The sequence below is a fragment of the Symphalangus syndactylus genome, chromosome 13, assembly GCF_028878055.3.
Source record: "Symphalangus syndactylus isolate Jambi chromosome 13, NHGRI_mSymSyn1-v2.1_pri, whole genome shotgun sequence".
NCBI classification, from domain to species: domain Eukaryota; kingdom Metazoa; phylum Chordata; class Mammalia; order Primates; family Hylobatidae; genus Symphalangus; species Symphalangus syndactylus.
In genome coordinates, this window is record NC_072435.2 from 106,491,774 (window position 1) to 106,514,949 (window position 23,176).

At 48.7% G+C, this 23,176-nt stretch overlaps 2 protein-coding genes across 4 annotated transcripts in view; one reads left to right on the top strand and one right to left on the bottom strand.

Moving 5' to 3' along the window:
* Positions 1–5,878, top strand: part of CCDC63 (coiled-coil domain containing 63) — a 60,759-nt gene extending 54,881 nt beyond the window's left edge. For both annotated transcript variants that reach the window (XM_055237175.1, XM_063614483.1), the window contains exons 11-12: positions 3,019–3,222; positions 5,674–5,878. In XM_055237175.1, coding sequence (XP_055093150.1) covers positions 3,019–3,222; positions 5,674–5,819 — 350 coding nt within the window. In that variant the 3' untranslated portion in view covers positions 5,820–5,878. The remainder of the gene's footprint in view (positions 1–3,018; positions 3,223–5,673) is intronic.
* A 3,178-nt stretch (positions 5,879–9,056) lies between these two features.
* Positions 9,057–23,176, bottom strand: part of MYL2 (myosin light chain 2) — a 44,174-nt gene continuing 30,054 nt past the window's right edge. The window contains exons 4-9 of one of the 2 annotated variants that reach the window (XM_063614530.1): positions 17,275–17,364; positions 13,888–13,963; positions 12,360–12,464; positions 11,447–11,525; positions 11,300–11,348; positions 9,057–9,386 (exon numbers count right to left, since the gene is read on the bottom strand). In XM_063614530.1, the coding sequence (XP_063470600.1) occupies positions 9,288–9,386; positions 11,300–11,348; positions 11,447–11,525; positions 12,360–12,464; positions 13,888–13,963; positions 17,275–17,310 (444 nt within the window). In that variant the 5' untranslated portion in view covers positions 17,311–17,364 and the 3' untranslated portion in view covers positions 9,057–9,287. The remainder of the gene's footprint in view (positions 9,387–11,299; positions 11,349–11,446; positions 11,526–12,359; positions 12,465–13,887; positions 13,964–17,274; positions 17,365–23,176) is intronic. The other variant, XM_063614531.1, reaches the window with a different exon arrangement.

The window sequence follows — 23,176 nt, forward strand, 5'->3', positions numbered from 1 at the left end:
ACCAGCCACTGCCCTTCCCAGCCTCTGATAACCATCCTTCCACTCTCTATCTCCATGTGTTCATTGTTTTTCATCCTGCAAATAAGTGAGAGCATGTGAAGTTTGTCTCTCTGTGCCTGGTTTATTTCACTTAACATAGTGACTTCCAATTCCATCCATGTTGTTGCAAATGACAGGATCTCATTCTTTTTTTTGTACATATATATCATGTATTTGTACCACATTTTCTTTCTTTCTCCTTCCTTCCTTCCTTCCTTTGATGGAATTTCGCTGTCATTACCCAGGCTGGAGTGCAATGGCATGATCTCGGCTCACTGCAACCTCTGCCCCCTGGGTTCAAGTTATTCTCCTGTCTCAGCTTCCTAAGTAGCTGAGATTATAGGCGCCCACCACGATGCCCGGCTAAGTTTTGTATGTTTAATAGAGATGGGGTTTCACCACAATGGCCAGACTGGTCTCGAACTCCTGACCTCAGGTGATCCACCTGCCTTCGCTTCCCAAAGTGCTGGGATTACAGGTGTGAGCCACCACGCCTGGCCACCACATTTTCTTTATCCATTCAGGCGAACCACTCTTATCAGTTAATGGTGTTGGGAACTCTACTGAAATCCAGGTTCCCGGATGCCAGCCCAAGCCTGACCTGGTCAGTAAGGCTTTCAGAGGAGAGAGCCTCACCCTGCTGTGTTGACTTTTTTCTGCACACAGCCTATCAGGTTCTTTCTAGCCTGGCCTTGATTATATTTCTCATCTCCTCTTGTCCTGCTCTGTCCCTGGCTCACCAGCTGCAGCCACATTATCCTCCTCTCAATCCTTCCAATCTCATCCACTGCTGCCCCTGCATCTTGTTCCTACCTCGGGGCCTTTGCACAGGCTGTTCCTGGAAGACCTGTCCCACGCCCAGTTCCTTCACATTCTCAGATCTCAGTTTCATTGTCCTCCCTACACTAAAGCTGCCCTGTCCCCACCCATCTGAAGCTTCCTCCCCTACTCCCCCCCACCACTATTATTCCCTCTCACTGCAGTCCTAGTATTTAGCATTCACCCAGTTTGTCTCTATGGACAGGTTGCTTTCAATGTCTGAATCTATGTTGTTCCTGAGATATGATAGCAAATTTTGGATGTCAATATTTTTTATTTATTTATTTAATTATTATTTTTTGAGACAGAGTCTCACTCTGTTGCCCAGGTGGAAGTGCAGTGGCACAATCTTGGCTCACTGCAACCTCTTCCTCCTGGGTTTGAGTGATTCCCCTGCCTCAGCCTCCTGAGTAGCTGGGATTACAGGTGCCCGATACCACGCCCAGCTGATTTTTTTTTTTTTTTTTTTTTTGAGATGGAGTCTCGCTCTGTCACCCAGGCTGGAGTGCAGTGATACCATCTTGGCTCACTGCAACCTCTGCCTCCCAGGTTCAAGTGATTCTCCTGCCTCAGCCTCCCGTGTAGCTGGGACTATCGGCCTGAGCAACCACATCCAGCTAGTTTTTGTATTTTCAGTAGAGATGGGGTTTCACTATGTTGGCGAGGATGGTCTCAAACTCCTGACCTCAAGTGATCTACCAGCCTTGGCCTCCCAGAGTGCTGGGATTACAGGTGTGAGCCACTGCACCTGGCCTAATTTTTGTTTTTTAGTAAGACAGGGTTTCACCATGTTGGCCAGGCTAGTCTTGAACTCCTGACCTCAGGTGATCCACCTGCCTCAGCCTCCCAAAATGCTGGGATTACAGGCGTGAGCCATTGTGCCCCGCCTGGATGGTAATATTTTTGATCCCTGATTTTCAGATAGAATAGCAGCAGTCTGGATAGTGTGAGGTTTATTCAAAAAACATACCCAAATCCAGTAGTTATTGAATCAGATAATGAACACCGGGATGGCGAGGGCTGCCTGTAGTGATTGGTTCAATTGTTGAAATTGGCTTTCTCTCTATGCCTCCGTACATACTGAAGCTCTGGTAGGGCAAGGGCTGTATTTTTGTTGTTAGTATTGTCATTGTTTTGTTTTTCCTCCATTGCATCCTTAGCATCTAGCACGGTGCATGGCGTGGTAGACATTGAGTAATCATTTGCAAATGAATGAATGAATGTTCTTGTGACTGCATGGGGCTATGGAGCTACAGTGCAAGGGGATGTACCCCAAATGAGGCAGGCCAGGGAAGCATTCCTGCAGGTGGTGAGGCCTGACCTGAGTTTTAAAACACCTCTAGGGGGTTATTCAGGAAGTGTGTAGGGAAAGGCATTCTGGCAGAAGGAACAGCATAAGCAAAGGCCTGGGGACTTGAAACAGAGAACACTGGGGCAAGCCAGGAGTTTAAGGTGGGGCTCCCAATTTTTAGTGTAACCTGGTGTTTCTCAACCTTCTTTTCGTTATCATCCTGCTAAGGAGCCTCTCTAGACATATTTTCCTAATTTCCCTCCTTGTGAATGTAATATTTTAATATCACTGAGATACTGTATGTCTGCTTATGTCCTGTGTGGTATCTGTGTTGTATACATTAAGAAGTCAGAGGCCAGGCACGATGGCTCATGCCTGTAATCCCAGCACTTTGGGAGGCCGATGCGGAAGGATCACTTGAGCCTAGGAGTTCAAGACCAGCCAGACATGGTGTCTACAAAAAATAGAAAAATTAGCTGGGCATGGTGTCATGTGTCTTTGGTTGCGGCTAGTCAGGAAGCTGAAGCAGGAGAATCACTTGAACCTGGGAGTTTGAGGTCGCAGTGAGCCAAGATCATGCCACTGCACTCCAACCTGGGCAACAGAGCCAGACCTTGTCAAAAAAAAAAAAAAAGTCAATTATTTTTCTCTTAAGAACCAAATTTCAGCCTCTAAGAGTGAGGAGTGATGTTGTCCTGTTGAGAATGCATGGTGACACCCAGGAGAAAGCCTTGTCGTTGTCAGAGCCCAGATCCCGCACCTCCTGTACTTCCTGCTCCTCCCCGCCCTCTACAGTGGGGGCACCACCCCCAGCACCCCCAGGCCCAGGTCTCTCAGCAGCCATCTTGGTCCTGCTTCTTGTTCTCCAGCCATCATCGAAAAGAAGACCAACGACCTGCTGCTGTTGGAGACCTACAGGCGCATCCTGGAAGTGGAAGGGGCAGAGGCTGAGATCCCGCCACCCTTTGTCAACCCTTTCTGGGGTGGCTCTGTCCTCCTCAAGCCCCCAGAACCCATCAAAGTCCTCCCCCCAGTGCTGGGGGCTGACCCCTTCAGCGACAGGTTGGATGATGGTGAGTTCCCTCTCTCAATCTGCGCAGGCTGCTAGGGAACCTGTGCCTTCAGGTCTGGGGAGACCGTGTCCAGGTGTCCGAGAGGGTCTGCAGTGTTGAGCCTTGGTTTCTCCTCTTTGTGAGCCCTTGTGGCCTGCCAGTTTCCTTGGGTGCCATCTTGGCTGTGGTCACTTGGTGTCATTTGCTTGGGGACTTTTCTCTCTATGATGCTAGGGTGACACAGATCCTGAAGTTTAGTTGTTTTGGATATTTTTAAAAGTCAAAACTACCTTTTGCTCATTTAAAATGAACCTTAAAATATCAAAAGTTTACAAATTGGCAAGTTATGGATAAACAGAGTTCCCAGACTCTGTGTCTCATGCTCATCTTATCTATGCTCCTGAGTCTCACTCACCTATGACCTCCCTTTCCCTGACCCATTGTGCCTCCAGGACCCATCCTCAGCCCCTCCCCATTTTTGTCCCCTAACTCCACGGTTGAAGCAGCTTCAACCTGGTCCATGCCAGAAGCAACATGGTCAACTGTGGCTCTTCCAACACCGGCCCATTGATCTTCCTTCTTTTCCAAGGTGGAAACTCACTCATCCCCCTCATGGGGGGAGCCAGGCCTTCGCTCTGAAGGTGGGAATCAAATTGACCTCATCTGCTTTTTGGAGAGCAGTTTGGCCACATATATGGGAACCAATCCTTCCAAAAGGACTTACTCAAGGGTCAAAGATGAAAGGTGGAGGAGTGGAAGCTGTTCACTGCAGCCCCAAACCGGAAACAAGTGTAATGCCCACCCCTTAGAGATTGGTTAAATAAGGTCCAGCTCATCCACCCATGCAGTGGAATTCTAAGCAGCCCCAAAAATAAGGCACGGGGCCAATATGAAGAGACTAGGACGATGCCCTTGATATTAAGACAAAAAGGGAAAACAGTCAGTTGCACGACAATTGTCTGGGCATCCTGAGAAGTACTATATTGTATAATCCCATCTTTCTAAAAACATTCTCTACATATGCATGCAATACACAGGCACACACGTGTGTGTGTATATATATGTGCGTGTGTGTGTATATGTGTGTATGTATGTATGTGTATATGTGTGTGTGTATGTATGTATGTATATATATATATATATTATATATATATATATATACATACTTTTTTTTTTGCCAGTAGTCCTCAGTCAGGGGTGATTTACTCTTTATGGGACATTTGGCAATATCTGAAGATATTTTTGGTTGTCACAACTGAAAGTGATGGTGTTGCTGTCATCTAGTGGCCAAGGATGCTGCTAAAATCTCACAATGCACAGGACAGCACTTCACAACCCTGATATGTAATAAGAGATATAAGACATGTGAGAGAGGGGGAGGGAGAGGAAGAGAGGGAGGAAGGCTCAGAGGCAGGAGGACGAGGAGGAGGAGGAGGGAGGGTGGGGCGATGAGAGAAAGGGAAGGAGGAAGATTTCTAGATTATGCATAAAAAACCAAACAGAGGTGTATAAGCCACCTGTTACAGTGGATAATTCTGGATGGTGGTTTGCAGATAACGTAGCATTTCTAAGTTAAACAATTCTGTATTATTTGAAATTTTCTCTTACAATGACCTTGCATGACTTTAGTAAGTAGAGAAAAAAAATCAGTTTATTAAAAGCTGCCCCCACTTCTCTTAGCAGCATTTCAAGTGTGCCAAGGATGAAGGGAGAGACCCCCAACAAGCACATGTGCACACACACACACGCACACAACACATGCACACACACACACACACACACAGAGATCCTGTGTGTTTTAGCTGAGGAGACTGAAATGCGGCAGGAGTGAAAGCTAGGTCAGATGCCACCACCTCAGCACAACTTCCACCGCCCTTTCAGTTCCTAAAAGGTGGGGGGAGAGGTGCGCCGAGCTGCTGGTTCAGTTGTCCTCACAAGGTCAGAAATGTACAGATACTGTCTTCACATCTGTTCAAGGGAATGTTGATGATCATTAGGTTCTCCCAGCCCACTGGCCTCTATGGCCACAGGTGTGAATTAGAAGGGCCACTTCTGGGTAGATTAATGAGAAAAAGGTGCCCCTTCTGGGTAGCTATGGCTCAGCAATCAAGTGGGGGCTGGATTTCAGCCCATCCATCTACCCCTTTCCTCTAGGTGTCTTTGTGCCGTGCACATCCTGAACAACTGCACATGGTGGCCCTAACTCCTTAACATTAAACCAGACATTCTTCACTTCCTTGTCTGGGAGAAAAACTAGTCATTGTCTGGGCAGCCCCGAGAAGTATATTTCTGTTCCTTCTCCCCTTGCCTGAAACCTGAGAATTTCCATGCTCCACTCCCCAGTGCTATGGAGGGATGCCAAACCAGGCTTGGCCATCCCTGCCTTGGGCAGAGAGACAGAGTCCCTGGGAAGGAAGCCCCAGCCCTGGGTTTGATTTCCCAGCACCTCACACAAATCTGGTCTTGGTGCAGTGGAACATCCCCTGGACCACAGCAGTGTTCGGCAGCTGGTTCTCGACAATTATATCCTGAAGGAGAATCGGAGTAAGGAAGTGCGCGGAGACAGCCTGCCTGAGAAGGTGGATGACTTCAGGTCCAGGAAGAGGGTAACCATGTGAGTTGCATGGATGGGGCCACCTTTGCACCATAATGGAAAGAATAAATGTTTTGTTCTGTAGCCTCCTGCCTGTCACATGCGTTACTAAGGGCTTTGGGTGCCGGGACCACCTCTGGGCTGGGGCCGAGGAGTGAGAAGTAAAAGCGGGAACAGGGGGCGGGAACCATGTGAGTCCATCAAGGTCCCTGGAAACCTCTGAGCTGGAGACCAGCACAGGCCACCCCCAGACATGCAGACACACAGATGCAGATACGGTCCACCAGATGTAACAGGGACTAGCCCAGGGGAGGGGCCATGCTGGAGCCAAAGTGTGGATCCTGAGACACTGCTGGCCACCCGAGGTGTGGCAAACACTCGCAAATGGGAAGTGGGAGCTGAGGGTGTGCTGGATCTGCTTCTCTGGGTATGTCTGTGTACGGGTGTGTATATCTGTGTTTCTGAGTGTCTGTGTCTCTGTGTGTTTGTATCTGTGTGTCTGTATATATGTCTGCGTATATCTCTTTGTGTATCTGAGTGTGTCTCTGTGTCTGTGTGTCCATGTGTGTACCTGTGTGTGTCTCAGTATCTGTGTGCATCTCCGTATGTCTCTATGTCTCCATCTCTGTGTCTGTGTCTCTGTGTGTCTCTGCATGTCTGCACCTGTGTGTGTCTCTGTATGTCTCTGTGTGTCCCTATCTATGTGTCTCTGTGTGTCGCTATCTGTGTGTCTCTGTGTGTGTCTCTGTATGTTTCTGTGTCTCTCTCTGTGTGTCTCTGCATGTCTGTATCTGTGTGCATCTCTGTGTCTCTGTGTGTGTCTCTGTGTGTCCCTGTCTGTGTCTCTGCGTGTCTGTGTCTGTATGTGTCTCTGTATCTGTGCGTGCATCTCCGTATGTCCCTGTGTCTCTGTCTCTGTGTGTTCTGTGTGTCTCTGCATGTCTGTATCTGTTTTTGGGATTCTCTTTTTTTGTTGTTTTTTTTTTTTGAGAGAGTTTGGCTCTGTCACCCAGGCTGGAGTGATCTCAGCTCAGTGAGTGGTGTGATCTCAGCTCACTGTGTATCTGTGTGCATCTCTGTATCTCTCTGTGTGTCTCTGCATGTCTCTGTGTGTCTCTGCACGTCTCTGTCTCTATGTGTGTCTGTCATGGGTGAGCATGTCACTGCGGAGCTGAGTCCAGGGTGTCTTGCCCAGAACCACGCACTGCCCTGGAGTGTCCTGAGTCACGCCTTGCAAGGCCCTTGGACTGCATCTCTGACCACAGGAGCCTGGATATGAGGCTGTCAGCCTGGACCGACGCTGGAGTGCAGGGAGGCTGTGAGGGGCGAGGGTCACCACAGGGTGTGGGGTGTCCTGGGTCATGGGGGTGGGGCCGTGACTCCCCTGGGTCCCTGCCCACGCAGCCTGCTTTGAAAGGGGCCCCAGGTCTCTGTAGCCAGGGGACAGTTTCATTCGTCCTGTTAATGGCTCAGCCCTGAGCTCCTCCCACAGGTGGCACTGTTGTCACTGTCAAGCCTTGAGGACTGGCCCTAACTGTGGCTCCTCTGGCCTCCTGGGCCCTCCTGCCTTCACCGTGACCCCAGCTCCACTCCCTCACCACATTTCAGCTTCTTCCCGTCACATCATTGACTTGGGCTGTGTCCTGGGTTCTTGGGTTCTTAGGATTCTCTCTCTCTCTCTCTCTTTTTTTTTTTTTTCGAGAAGGAGTTTGGCTCTTCTGCCTAGGCTGGAGTGATCTCAGCTAAGTGAGTGGTGTGATCTCAGCTCACTGCAACCTCCGCCTCCCGGGTTCAAGTGATTCTCTTGCCTCAGCCTACTGAGTAGCTGGGATTACAGGCATGTGCCACCATGCCCGGTTAATTTTTGTATTCTTAGTAGAGACGGGGTTTTGCCATTTTGTCCAGGCTGGTCTCAAACTCCTGACCTCAAGCGATCCGCCTGACTCGACCTCCTAAAGTGCTGGGAGGGTTCTTGGGATTCTCTTGAAAACCTGAAGTGCCCGAAGTCCACTCCCTGCTTCTTCTCAGGTTTTCCTCTGGGGAAATCTTCCCTCCCGTCTCCAGGCCATATGGTTCAGGAGGGCTCTGATTTCAACCCCGCACAGGGCTGATGAGTTGAGCCAGGCCTGTCTATCAGAGCACTGCCCTTGCCAGTCCACGGTGATTGGCTCAGGGGTGTCAGGTGCCCCAGGGGGATCCCACGAGGCCCTGTTCTGATGGAAGAGAGAGGTGTATGCTCTTCTAGGATTGCTGAGGAGCTGGAAAAGGGGCAGGAGATGCTCTTATTTTGCCACTGCTGAGAACAGAGCAATGTGACAGAAAACAGAGGCCTCCCCAGCCTCTGAGGGCACTGCCTGGGCTCCTGGATGCAATTGTGCCTGAAGCCCTTGGACTTCTTAGTTATTTGAACCTATTTCTTTTTTTTTTTTTCCTTTTCTAAGAGACAGAGTCTCATTCTGCCACCCAGGCTGGAGTGCAGTTCACTATAGCCTCGACCTCCTGGGCTCAAGCGATCCTCCCACCTCAGCCTCCTGGGTAGCTGAGACTACAGGTGCACACCACCATGCCTGGCTATTTTTTTTTTTTGTAGCGATTGGATCTCATTATGTTCCCTAGGCTGGTCTCAAACTTTTGGGCTCAAGTGATCCTCCTTCCTCAGCCTCTCAAAGTGCTGGCATCACAGGCGTAAGCCACCACACCTGGCCCTATTTGTTTCTTACATTGGGACTCTTGCAGCCATAATAGACCTGAATGCTTCAACCGTGACTGTGGTCACTCAAAATCAAGGGTCAACTCACATCCAGGCCTGGGACCCAGACAGTCAGAAGTCAGTACCACTCCCCCAGTTTGCTAGGGAAGTACAGACAACTTCTACTTTATCTGAAACTAGAAATCACCCTCTTAGGATTAGCAGGTGTGATTACTGTTGAACAAGCTATGTTCCTACCATGTGTCAGGCCGCTTCCTTCTTGTCACTGTCACTGGCAGGAGAGGCATTCCGATGGCATCCCAAGGGAAAGATGTCATGGAAGCAAGGCCCTCTAAATGCTTGAGCTCTTTGGAAGAGAGGGCTTTGGTCATCCAGGTAACATTCCAGTAAAACGTGATCCTTGATAGTAACAGTTCTGAGTGGCTGCAAAGGTCTACCTTAAATAAAGAGTCACCAAGATTCAATAATAATGACTGCAAGGCCGTCACTAGCTCATCTGCCTTTGCCTTCCTTACACAAGGCACTGTCTGTCAGAGAAATGTCATGACCAAATACACGACCTCCTGTTTATTGGAACATGGCCTCTGGATGGATTCCATCTGTAGGATGTGTGGGCACGAAGTATCCGTAGCCATCCAGGCTGCAAAGAAGATGGAGGTGGATAAATGGGGCAGCCACAAGGCTAACAGACAAGGTGGGGACAGAGGCGGTACTCGGGGGAGAGAGATGAGGTCAGGGACCACTCTGCAAAGACGAGCCCAGGGCGCAGCAGCGAGCCCCCTCCTAGTCCTTCTCTTCTCCGTGGGTGATGATGTGCACCAGGTTCTTGTAGTCCAAGTTGCCAGTCACGTCAGGGGGGAAGGCGGCGAACATCTGGTCAACCTGCAATGAGCCAGCAAGACGTGCTAAGGATGAGGGGAGGGGAACTGAGACGGAGGGTGGGGGGCTGTGGGCGGGGCCTGAGCAGACGGGTAGCCAGGGGGTGGGGGATGGGAACATGGGCCACTCAGAGGGTCCTCCTGGGAAGGACTTCCCCAGCTGCTGCAGGGCCCCTCGCCCAAGGTCATGCCCTTTCTAGGGCAGCCCACAGCCAGCAGATGGGATCGGTGTGGGGGTATAAAGGCACGGCCATCTCGCCCAACTCGGTACCTCTCAGGAGAACTGTCGAATGAGCTCCCTCCCTGGGGAGTCAGCGGTGCCGATCTTTGGACCTGAATCTTGGCTCAACTTCTTCCTTCATGCACTTTTCCTTCCTTGCCCTTCCCTGTTCTTCCTTTCTTGCCCTTCCCTGTTCTTCCTTCCCTGACCCCAAGGGCCCTCCCAAGTAAACATCATGCAGAGATGTCCCGGAAACCCAGCCTTCCACTGGGATCACAAACTCAAGGGTTCCAAGGGGCCAGGCAGCTTATGTAAGGGAGCGGGATAGGTCCTGTGGCTAAATGGAGACACGTGGCCATCTAAAAAGGTGACATGAAGGTGGCCACAGGGGCCAGGGTGTCAGAAATCTAGATTTTTGTTTTTACACAAAATTTCCCCATTTAAAAAGCATTGGCTAGTTATTTAAAAAAAAACAAAACATACTGACTATTCATAGCTAGCACTTGTATTGCCCTCGCCACAAGTTCACACTTTCCCCACATTAACATGTCGAATCCTCGCAATCTCCTATGAGGTAGCTTCTATTATTATTCCCACTTTACAGATGAGGAAATTGAGGTGCAGTGAAGTTAAGGAGCTTGTTCAAAGCGCACAGCAGGTGGAAAGTGAAGGCAGCCCTTTTAGCTGCTTGAATTTTGGGGGAGGGGAAATCTACATACCATTTTTAGTAAAATGTGGAACTTGATGGAAACAGGCCCGTGAGGCTGTGAGGGGAGCATTTAAAATCGACTCATTAAGGTTCACTAATAAGGTTGATGGCACCTCTGCTTGCTCATACAGAAGCTTTGGCAAATTAGCAAAAGGGCCCCTTCTACCAAACTCACTACTGCACCACCTGAGTAAAAAAAAAAATTATTACCAGACACTTGACTGCCAGTTCTGGAAAGCTGTTGCAACAAATACACAGTCTGATGACTTTTATGAAACTGACATCTAGAGGAGTTGTTCAGTGCACCACTCACGTGACAGTATGTGGCGGCCCTTCACGCCACAATAATCTCATGCTCTAAGCAGGTCTCTATGCATCATGAGGAAGGCAGAACCTGCAGTCACGTAGACCTAGGTTTGAATCTAGGTCCTGGCATTTACTGTTAGTGTTGTTATTTTATTTTATTTTTGAAACGGAGTCTTGCTCTGTTGCCCAGACTGGAGTGCAGTGGCGTGATCTTGGTTCATTGCAACCTCTGCCTCCCGAATTCAAGCGATTCTCGTGCCATGCCTCAGCCTCCTGAGTGGCTGGGAATACAGGAGTCCACCACCATGCCCAGCAAATTTTTGTATTTTTAGTAGACACAGAGTTTCATCATGTTGGCCAGGCTGGTCTCAAACTCCTGGCCTCAAGTGATCCTCCCGCCTTGGACTCCCAAAGTGCTGGGATTTCAGGTGTGATTGTTGTTATTTTAGATGAGTGACTTTACTTCCCTGGGTCTCAGTTTGCCCATCTGTAAAATGGCAGTTATGCTAGTCCCTACCTCATAGGGTGGCAGAGAATGAAATGAGGCCAGGGCTCAGAAGACCATAGCTGGTTCCCTGTCAGTGTGGGGTCAGGAGTGCTTTAGACGAGAGGGGCAGATGGAGCCCCCCGGAGGGAGAACCCAGGAGCTGGGGTACAGGGAGTGCTTGAAGGACCCCATTACCTCCTCCTTGGAAAACCTCTCCGCCTGCGTAGTCAGCATGTCCCGAACGCTGCAGAGAAAGGAAAGCAGGTGTTGGTGTCAGTTGTGTGTGTGTAGGGGGGCAGGGGGGCAAGCAGGGAACCCCCCCTCCCCACAGACCCCACTCACTAATCAGCCTTCAGCACCCCTTTGCCTTCAGGGTCAAACACTTTGAATGCGTTGAGAATGGTTTCCTCAGGGTCCGCTCCTGAAATAGAACACAGGGCTTACATGTACTGGGGGTGGCTGGGAACCACTGGCACCCCAGGCAGCAGGGCCCAAGTTCTCCCAGAGATGAAGGGGCCAGAGCAAGGCTGCTTTGCATGGAGGAAAAAGACCCTGCTTTCATCTGATCACTGAGCCTCTGTATTTTGAAAGAGAGGGCTGAGAACCCAAGGTCAAACATCATCTAGATTCGAAAGCCTGGGATTCGAATCTTAACCCTGGCACTTGCTAGCTGTGTGGCCTCAGACAAGTGACTTTCTGTCTCTTAGTCTCAGTTCCCCATCTGTAAATGGGATAAGAATAGAGCATACCTCCTAGTTGCTATTAAGTGGGGTAATGCGTATAAAGTGGTTAGCATGAGGTCTGACTTTGGTTAAGTCTTGGAGCAATGTTAGTTACTGTGTTATTTTGTTTTGAGACAGAGTCTCACTTTGTTACCCAGGCTGGAGTGCAGTGGCACAATGTCAGCTCACTGTAACCTCTGCCATCCCGGTTCAAGGTATTCTCCTGCCTCAGCCTCCTGAGTACCTGGGACTACAGTGCACATTACCATGCCCACCTAATTTTTTTGTGTGTTTTTAGTAGAGATAGGGTTTCACCATGTTGGCCAGGCTGGTCTTGAACTCCTGACCTCAAGTGATCTGCCCTCCTCGGCCTCTGAAAGTGCTGGGATTACAGGCATCAGCCACTGCACCCAGCCAAGTTGCTGTTTATTTTTTTCCAATGGTGCTTTATCTCTTTTAAAGTTAACCATCTTCTGCCAGCCCCCCGGAAGAAACATAGTCACACAAACACACACACATACACACGACCTTACCCTTAAGTTTCTCCCCAAACATTGTGAGGAACACAGTAAAGTTAATTGGACCTGGAGCCTCCTTGATCATTTCATCAATTTCTTCATTTTTCACGTTCACACGCCCTAGGGTAGGAAACACACACTCAGGGACTCCGAGCTGGGGAAGAAAGAGCCATTAGGACACTGCCATTGGCTCCTGGGATTCCACTTCAAGAAATCTAGTCAGAAATAATCAGAGATGGGGTGGATGGAGGCAAAGATCTTATGTGAGAAGATGTTCTTAACAGTGTTATTTATAATAACCAAATGACTGGAAGCAACCCTAACATCTGATGTGGGAAGGGGTTCGTTATTTATTTATTTTTCTTTGAGACAGGGTCTGGCTCTGTCACCCAGGCTGGAGTGCAGTGGTACAATCTCGACTCACTGTAACCTCCGCCTCCCAGGTTCAAGCGATTCTCGTGCCTCAGCCTCCCAAGTAGCCGGGATTGCAGGTGCATGCCACCGTGCCTGGCTAATTTTTGTAGTTTTTTGGAGAGACAGGGTTTTGTCATGTTGCCCAGGCAGGTCTCGAAGTCCTGGGCTCAAGTGATCCTCTGGCCTACGCCTCCCAAAGTGCTGGGATTACAGGTGTGAGCCACCATGCCGGCCAGTTCGTTATATTTAAAATAGTGTCTTCAGAACCTGGAACATTTGATGCAGATATTTTCATTTTTCACTCAAATGGGAAAGGCTGGTGTTGTAAATTAGCCCTTCACAGTTGGAGGTGGGAGAGACAGATCAGGATCACCTGAGGGAAATTTTTCAAGTTAAATCTGCTGTAACCCACGCCTTGGAGGTTCTGATTTACCTGCTCTAGTCCTACCACAAGCCTACCTTTGTGCAAATAAGAAAAATCTGTCACTTTTTAAGCCAATGTATGTTTTAAGTATAAAAAGCTACACTCACTACAAATGTGAATAGTTCCCTGTAGAATTGTGCAGTGTGCAGTCTGCACAGCTGTGTATGGTTGCCCTGAGTTCTAAGGTCAGGAGTAAGTGGTGGTGGTGGGTAGCAGATTGGACATGTATATTTTGAAGAAACTCCATGTGCTCATGCTCACACTGTTGAGATGATACATTTTAGAAGATGAATTCAAAAGAGAATGATTCCAATAATTTAAAAAACTAAAACCCAAACCTAACAGACATGTCTAGAAAGACTTAGAGGAAAGAGACTGGAATGTTCACAGTGGAATATGACCTTCTGGGTGATGTCATTTTCTCCTTTATACTTTTCTGCATTTTTTCCCCATTTTCTGTTGTGAGCTGACATTGTATTCAAAATCACACAAAAAAGTTATTTCAAGAGAAAAAAGATATCTGAAGATACTCAAAGACTAAACACTTCTTTCCCATCCCCTGAAATTTGTCTTAAAGACCAGTTGTGGCGGAGTTGTTTCTTTGGGAAATGACACCATCTTGAGCTTTTCTGATGGTCCCACCTCCTGCTCCTCATGGATGTGAGATTAAGGAACCCTCATGCAGGGCTAGAGAGGGTGACATACCAAGGGCAGCAAAGGTGTCTCTCAGATCGTTCTTGTCGATGAAGCCATCCCTGTTCTGGTCCATGATAGTGAAGGCCTGTGGAAGGGAAGTGATTGGCAGCTCAGCCTGGGAGAAACTGGCAGAGTTGCCCAAGAGGTTGGGCCAAGGACTTGGCAGGAGTGGATTCTGGGATCTTCAAAGATCATTGTAGGACCTCAGATTAAAAGTCAACAATTGAAGATAATCCAACAGTTTCTTCAAAATGTCAGGCCTCGTGTTATCATATGACCCAGACATTCCACTGCTAGATATATACCCAAGAGAATTGAAAACATGTCCACATAAAAGCCTGTACACAAGGCTGGGCACGGTGGCTCATGCCTGTAATCCCAGCACTTTGGGAGGCCTAGGCCGGTGGGTCACTTGAGGTCAGGAGCTCAAGACCAGCCTGGCCAACATGGTGAAACTCCGTCTCTATTAAAAATACAAAAATTAGCCAGGCATGGTGGCACATGCCTGTAATCCTAGCTACTCAGGAGGCCAAGGCGGGAGAATTGCTTGAACCCAGGAGGCGGAGCTTGCAGTGAGCTGAGATCACGCCACTGCACTCCAACCAGGATGACAGAGCAAGACTCCATCTCGGAAAACAAAAACAAAAACAAAAACAACCTGAACACAAATGTGTATAGCAGCATTGTTCACAGTAGCCCAAAACTGAAAATAACCTACATGTCCATCAACTGATGAATGGATAAACCAAATGTGGTCTCTCCATACAATGGAATATTATTCAGCCATAAAAAGGAGGGAAATTCCTACAAAGGTTACATCATGGACGAGCCTTAGAACATAAGAGAAAGAAGCCAGACACAAATACCACATATTGTGTGATTCAATTTCTATGAAATGTCCAGAACAGGAAATTCATGGAGACAGAAAATGGATTAGCAGTTGCCAGGGAATAGTGGGAGAGGGAGGAGCAGGAAGTGACTGCTAATGGGTATGGGGTTTCTTTCTGGGGTGATGGAAATATTCTGAAAGTAGATAATGGTGATGGTTGCACAACTTTGTGAGTATACTGTAAACCATAAAACTGCACACTTAAAAGGTGAATTTTATGGTATGCAAATTATAACTCTATAAAGCTATTTATTTATTTATTTATTTTTGAGAAAGAGTCTTGCTATGTCACCCAGGCTGCAGTGCAGTGGTGCGATCTTGGCTCACTGTAACCTCCGCCTCCTGGGTTCAAGCGATTCTCCTGCCTCAGCCTTCTGAGTAGCTGGGAGTATAGACACGCACCACCAATGCCCAGCTTATTTTTGTTTAGTAGAGTCAGGGTTTCACCACGTTGGCCAGGCTGGTCTCAACCTCCTGACCTCAAGTGATCTGCCCACCTTGACCTCCCAAAGTGCTGTGATTACAGGTGTGAGCCACTGTGCCTGGCCCGTGATTCCTCATTTGTAAAATCCTTAGGGCATTTATAAAGTTCTGAGAATCTCCCTGTCAGCTGAGATAGATTACTGGTCCCATTTTATAGATAGGGCAGGCTAGGTAGTGGGGAGGCCAGATGAGACACCAGTTTTTAGCTTTTTAAAAAAATAATAGCTTTAGGCCAGGTGCAGTGGCTCACGCCTGTAATCCCAGCACTTTGGAGACCAAGGCGGAAGGATCACTTGAGGCCCGGAGTTTAAGACCAGCCTGGCCAGCACGGTGAAACCGTCTCTAGTAAAAATACAAAAAAATTAGCCAGGCACGGTGGTGAGTACCTGTAATCCCATTTACTCAGACAAACAAACAAACAAACAAAACCAAATGGGGAATCCTGGCTACGTGTTTTGAGTTCTTTGCATCCCCTGCCCACACCTCCGGCAGCTGATGCCGGAGACTGGGCAAAGAGGCGGGTGTAGCTTTCTCCCTGGAAGGCGACTATCTTAAGTTCAGATATGACAATTGTCTCAGGAATTTCTCTTTCCCTATGGGACACAGCATTCCTGCAATCTGAATGTTAGTGAGGACAAAAGGTACAACTGTTCATTTCCTGTTTGGAAGCCCCAAATGATTTCCCCTTTGATATAAAGCACACTAGGGCAGGGTATAGTGGCTCATGCCTGTAATCCCAGCACTTTGGGAGGTCAAGGCAGGAGAATTGCTTGAGCCCAGGAGTTTGAGACCAGCCTGGGCAACACAGGGGGACTCAATCTTTACAAAAATCACAAAAATTAGCTGAGCATGGTGGTGTGTACCTGTGGTCCCAGCTACTCAGGAGGCTGAGGTGGGAGGATTGATTAATCTGGGAGGTTGATGCTGCAGGGAGCTGTGGTTGTGCCATTGCACTCCAGCCTGGGTGACAGAGCGAGACTCTGTCACACACACAAAAAAAGAAAGCAGACTGGTCTCTTTAGCATCATTTTAGCATAGTTCCCTCTGGAAAGCCAGGTGGGAATGTGGATGAGTCAGTGTGAGCCCTCACGACAGCCGGAAAATGAATTCCGAGCCTGTCCTTCCAAGCCCATGTGCAGTTTGGCCTAATTGGTACTTGGGTTCTCTTCATAAGGTCCATTGCCATCGAATGTGATGGGGTTTCAAACGGGGCTAGTGGTTAATAATCAAAGACTGTAAAATTTAAAACTCAGAAGATACTGCTTTTCACCTCTCAGACTGGCAAAAAAAATTGTGACTATTAATACCCAGCGTTGATGGAAATGTGGGGAAAGGCACTCTCTTCTTGAGGCTGCTGGGCATAGGAATTAGTGCTGTGATTTTGGGGGGCAATTCGGACCAGTAGTTCTGCCTGTTTTTAGTTCTTTTGTTGTTGTTGTTGTTGTTGTTTTAAGTTCCTTTGACCCAGCAGTTCTGCTTTTAGGAATTTACCCCTGAGAAATAACCAGAGATATAAGCAAAGAGGTGTTATTTATAGTAGTAAAACATTATAAACAAATGTCATATTTAACCATAGGAAATGGTTTAAATACATGATAGGAAATGTTAATGGTGAATTTCTCAAAGAAAAAAATGCAGGTGTAATCAGTGGGCACAGAAGATTATAATTTTGTTTAATAAATATATACATAGATAACAAAAATGGTTTGAAGGGTATATACTAAAATGTTAACTGATTATCTCTGGGTAATAGAATTGTAGGTAGTTTTTATTTCCTTTTTTGTGCTTTTCTGAAAAATTTTCAGACATTTTTCAACAAGGAATATATTTTACTTTGATAATCAGTGAAGATATTAAAAATAGTTTCTTTTAAAAATTCACACATCCGTTCAGGCCAAATTTGGGATTGTTTGGAGGACAGAGGCATCTAATGAAAGGTCCCTGCTGGGAATATGGAACAAAGGGAAGGTTCTCCCTCACGGGTGGGATTCCATCCAGGCGGATGATTCAATAGCTGCACTCACCTCCTTAAATTCCTGGATTTGGGTCTGTTCGAACATGGAGAATACGTTGGAGTTGGCGCCCCCAGCTCTCTTCTTTGCTTTCTTAGGTGCCTGGAGAAAAAAAGCATCGATTAAAAGAGTGAGAGCCTGGGAGTCAAAAAACTAGGTCAGGCCTCTTCTCTGGGTGAGTTCATCTCTGTTGCAGGGCTCAGCTGCCCATCTGTGAAATGTGGGTACAGAATCCACACTCAGGTCTCAAAACGGTGACGCTGGAGGGAGCAAAGGACACGACATGAAGTTTCTCCAGAGCCCTCCGGTCCCAGTGGATCATAAGCGTTTGTGCATCTTGCAGTGGCTCCTTCACCAACTAGGAGAAGCCACAGGTGTGTCCCTGGGGATGGAGGCCACACCTACAGATCGCCCCTGCAGGATCCAGCCGCTTTTGTTCTGATGCATTTCACAAAAAGCTCGGTAATGCACAGAAGGAGAATTGATTGGAGGGAAAGAAAAAGTCAGGCTCGCTAAGCCATGATGAATGCCAAGATGAAATTACAGTTCTTCAAGGTGTTAAAACCCAACTGCGCCCCACACCCCACAATTTTCCCTTGATCCAAATGGCAGTAAAACCTCCTCTCTGAATGCTGTGTCCTTGCACCACGTCAACAGGGCAGAGAAGAGTGAGTTGACCTTTGTTCCCCACCCCACTTCTCTCTGACTTTCAATAACAGCAAATGCTTCAATACTCTACATATGTATTATTATTTAATTCTCATAACCACTCTGTCAAGTGGATACTATTATTATCATCCCCATTTTACAGGGGAGGCAACTGAGGCTCAGAGAGTTTGGGTCACTTGCCCAAGATCACACAGCCACACACACACAGAAGGCAGAGCCGGAGTTGAACTTGGGCATTGAACTTGAGGAATTGAACTTGGGCATTCTGACTCCAGAGTTCCTGCCTCTAGCCACTCTCCCTCCTGTGCTGACCCTGATATGGGGACTGCCCACTTCAGGAGGGGCACACCTAACCCAACAGCACAGAAAGAAAGGTTTTAAATTTGCAAGTTCAAAAAGTGAAAACAAAAACATTCTTTTTCCCAGCTGCCTGAACAAGAGAAAAGAATTACAATTTGATCCTTAAAAGCGTTCAATCCCATTTTGCAAGCCCTGGGAGTTATTGATTCCTCGAGAGGTCAGTAGACGAGCCATAAAAAAGCCAACTCTCTTATTTTGTGTTTGTGAGTCACCGAGAGCTGCTGTTATTTGTGGCCTATCGGGGCATTGATTGGGGTTCCTCTGTGCCCGCGCAGTCAACGGGGCTTTTTCCACAAGGGGCTGGAGGCTTTGAGAGCCACCTTCCTCCGCCTCCGCCGTGGTCCCTTGCTTGTAGCGGCTTCCTCTCCTCGCCCACCCGGTATCATCACCTCCTGGAACCCTTGTACTCACCATGGTGGAAAGGACCCAGCACTGCCTCCCGAGAAGAATTCCACACTCCGCCCAGCCCTCCGCAGCCCGGGAACAATAAATACTTCCTCCCCATGTTTAAAAATAACCCCATGACCGCTTTTGGCAGTCATAGGTGAGGCGGGCACCACCTAAGGCCCCCCCACCCCATGCCGTTCTTCTGAAGTAAGGGTGGCTCACTCGACACTGGGTGACACGTGAGCCCCCAAAAAGGCATTCAAGGTTAAAGAGGCAGTAGCTGGGTCATGGTCACGGGGAGAGATGCTGCGCGCTCTCTGCAGTGCTTGGGCCGGGGACACTTGTGCTTGTCAATTTTGAGAAAAAAAATGTCAGGGAGAGGAGACTGCTAAAATGCTCTGTTTTATCAGCCTGGATCTGGCCTCAGGGTCTTTGCACCTGTGTGCCCTCTACCTGGAATGCCTTTCTGTCAGTCATCGCACAGCTCCTTCCTTCACCTCCTTCCTTGCATCTTTGCTCAGCTGTCATCTCCTGAGTGAAGCCTCCCCGACCACCATCTTTAAAATAACCATGAAGGCTGGCACTGTTGCTCATGCCTGAAATCCCAGCACTGTGGGAGGCCAAGGCGGGAAGATTGCTTGAGCCTAGGAGTTTGAGACCAGCCTGGGTGACACAGGGAGATGCCTGTCTCTACGCAAAAGAAAAAAAATAGCTGCGCATGGTGGTGCATGCCTATAGTCTCAGCTATTCAGGAGGCTGGGACAGGAGGATCACTTGGGCCTGGGAGGTTGAGGCTGTGGTGAGCCACGATCACACCACTGCACTCCAGCCTGGGTGACAGAGCAAGACCCTGTCTCAAAACAAATAAATAACACAGCCATGCACCCCCTGCCCTCTGATCTCCCTTCTTTGTTTCTCTGCACAGCGTGAGGCAGTCCTGAACACTGTTCACAGTGCACTGACTCATTTTGTTCAGCGTCCGTGGAGCGTCAGCTCAGAGGGCAGGGATCACGTTAGTTTCCCTCACCACTGACCATCTCCCCAGCTCCCAGCTCATGATGCACACAGCAGCAGCTCAAAAATGAATATTTGTTGACTGAAGAAATGACAAATCTCATTGACTGAGCACTGGCACGTGCCGGACCTATGTGTTCATGGCTCCCACACATAATTTTCCAACCACCCTAGAGGGTGAGGACCACCTCATCATCCATGCCCCCATTTTACAGATGAGGAAACAAAAGCTCAGAAAGGCGAAGTGAGCTGCCCAGGGTCACACAGTGATGGAGCTGGGCGTGGACCCCTCTGGAGGCCCCTTTGTCTCTCAGAATGCAAGGTGTTATTATATAATACTTTTACTCAAGACAGCTTTCCTGCTGGGTGCAGTGGCTTATACCTGAAATGCCAGCACTTTGAGAGGCTGAGGTGGGTGGATCACTTGAGTCAGGAGTTCAAGACCATCCTGGCCAACATGATGGAACCCATCTCTACTAAAAATACAAAAATTAGCCAGGCGTGGTGGCACAGGCCTGTAGTCCCAGCTACTCAGGAGACTGAGGCAGGAGAATCACTTGAAGCTGACAGGTGGAGGTTGCAGTGAGCCGAAATTGCACCATTGCACTCCAGCCCTCCAGCCTATCTCAAAAAAAAAAAAAAAAGACACCTGTAATCCTAGCAATTTGGGATGCCAAGGTGGGTGGATCACCTGAGGTCAGGAGTTCAAGACCAGTCTGGCCAACATGACAAAACCCCATCTCTACTAAAAACACAAAAATTAGCTGGGTGTGCTGGCGCATGCCTGTAATCCCAGCTACTTGGGAGGCTGAGGCAGGAGGATTGCTTGAACCCGGGAGGTGGAGGTTGCAGTGAGCTGAGATCGAGCCATTGCACTCCAGCCTGGGCGACAGAGCGAGACTCCATCTCAAAAACAAAAACAAAAAAAATCCCAAACCAAACCAAAACAACAAAAGATGGCCATCCTCCTGTGCCCTTGAAGACAGCCTTGGGATTCAGGGAGAAAGAACTCGAGGCTTGGAATCATTGTGGTTATTTAGTGGCCGTGGGTGGCAGGCCTGAGTGCCAGAGGCCACACCTCTAAGAAGGAGAATGTCCCTTTGCCCTCCCAGTAGTGTGGGTGCAGGGCTGATGGCTGAACCAGTATTCATTCCCCTTAATCGAGCCCAGCGCAAAGCAACAAATTCCCTGCTCTTGAGGTGCATAAGTGCGAGGGGAAGATGGACAAGGAGAAAGTAAACAAATGCACAACCCAGACAGTTGCAGGCAGTGACGGATCTCATGCAGGGATGAGACAGAAGCATGGCAGTGGCCAGGTGACAGGCTCAGACGGGGTGCAGGTGGGCTCCTCCAAGCAGAGTCTGCAAAGAGGGCTCCAGGCAGTGGGGACAGCACATGCCTCAAGGCAGGGAGAATTTGGAGGCTTTGAGGAACAGAAGGCCCCCTGGGGCTGGAGTTTTCCAGAACATAAAAAAAGAAATGTTTCTTATTGGGTTTTCTGGAGGGTAAAAGGAGGTGAGACCTGGCAAATGGTAGCTGTCACTCACTCCCCTTCTCAGGTGGAAAAAAAATCTCAATTTGGGGGCACACAAACCCAAGGACCACTGATGGCTGTGACAAAAAAAAGGTGTGGGTTTTTTTCTTCTCTGCAGTCACACATGGATTAGAATTACCCAGGACACTCTTCTAACAGAGTCTTTAATAACAAAAGATGTGTTCATGTGTGTGTGTAGGCACATGCGTGCACAGACAAAAACACGTCTGCACATGCATACAGGTACACAGACATGCAGCGCACACATCAAGAGGAGCTTTTCTGTCCAAGGTTCTCTGACAACACCGGAATAAATGTTTCCCTAGCTAATAGGCACACCATGTATTTTCGTTAAAACCCCGTGTGAGCAGTCAGTAGCTCTAACTGGCCAAGCAAAAACGTTGCAGCCACAGAAGATGTGGAGAGTGTATGATGGGGGTGAGAAGCCCCGGGGTGGGGATTAGGAAGGGCTGGGCCCCCAGAGGCGAGTGGGGGTGTGTGTCCCTGAGGGATACCTGTACAGCCAGGCCTCCAAAAGGGGTACTAGGGGAACCATTCTGGCTGGATAGCAAGAGGGGTTGTCAAACAGGGCACTCGCCCTCTCGGGCCTTAGTCTCCTCACCTGGAAAATGGAGATCACACACCTCCATAAGGCTGCTGGGAGGGTTAAGTGAGATTGTGTCTAGGGATCTGGGAACATGGCGGCCTGAATGGGGCGTGGAACCACATGGCTGCTGGGACGTGGAGCCCATGGGGTGTGGGTTAGGCTTTGGGGTCTGTTGAGAGAGCCAGAGATCCAAAGTCTCTCTCATCAATGGGTTGTGTTGCCCTGGAGAGCCCCCAAGACCAGGGACAAGGCTGTGGGATTGGAGAATCCAGGAAGGACTTGGGCATTAGCTCTGTGTAGACTTCAGGGGTTCCTTTCAGCATCAGCCTCAAGACCGCAGGGGCTGGGGAGGGAGCGAGTGGGCGGCTGGGGCTGCCGTGCCCTGCCCTCAAGGCTGGGTGGTGGAGGCCTCTTGCTGAGAAGCACATGGCCACAGGACCTGAGACCCCTGCCTTTTTGCTACCTGTAAGATTCCTACAGCTAATAAGTTTCCAGCAATCAGACCTGAGTCCCACTGAATAGAAGAGAAAAATAACTGCTCACTTGAGGCTGTCAGAAGCCAGAGAGAAGCACAGTGGGCCGATCCATCAGAATAGCAACTTCTAGAAAATCAGAAACCCAAGTGTATTTGTTTCTTATTGCTGCTATAAAAATACTACCGATTTGGTGGCTTAAAACAGCACTTCTTTTTCTTTTGAGACAGGGTCTCACCCTGTTGCCCAGACTGGAGTGCAATGACACAATCACAGCTCACTGCAGCCTCGAACTCCTAGGCTTAAGTGATCCTCCTCCTTTGGCCTCCCAAGTAGCTGGGACTATAGTCACGCACCATCATGCTTGGCTAATTAAAAAAAAAATTTTTAGTAGAGCCGGGGTCACATTATGTTGCCCAGGCTGGTCTTGAACTCCTGAGCTCAAGCCATCCTTCTGCCTCAGCCTGCCAAGGTGCTGGGATTACAGGCTTAAGCCACCACACCTGGCAACATATTTATTACCTTGCAGTCACAACTAGGACTGTGTTCCTTCTGAAGCCTCCTGGGGAGAACCCAATTTTTGCCTTTTCTACCTTGGAGGATTCAGAGGTCGGAGCGATGTGGACCATGAAGCACAGAAGGAGGCGCCGACATTCCTTGTGGACCACGAGGTCCCCACATTCCTTGGTTCGTGGTCCACATCACTCCAACCTCTGAATCCAACCTCTCTGACTCCTCTGCTTCCATCCATTTTTATGGGGAGCGGGGAGGACAGAGTCTCACTCTGTCACCTAGGCTGGAGTGCAGTGGCACGATCTCGGCTCACTGCAACCTCCGCCTTCTGGGTTCAAGCAATTCTCCTGCCTCAGC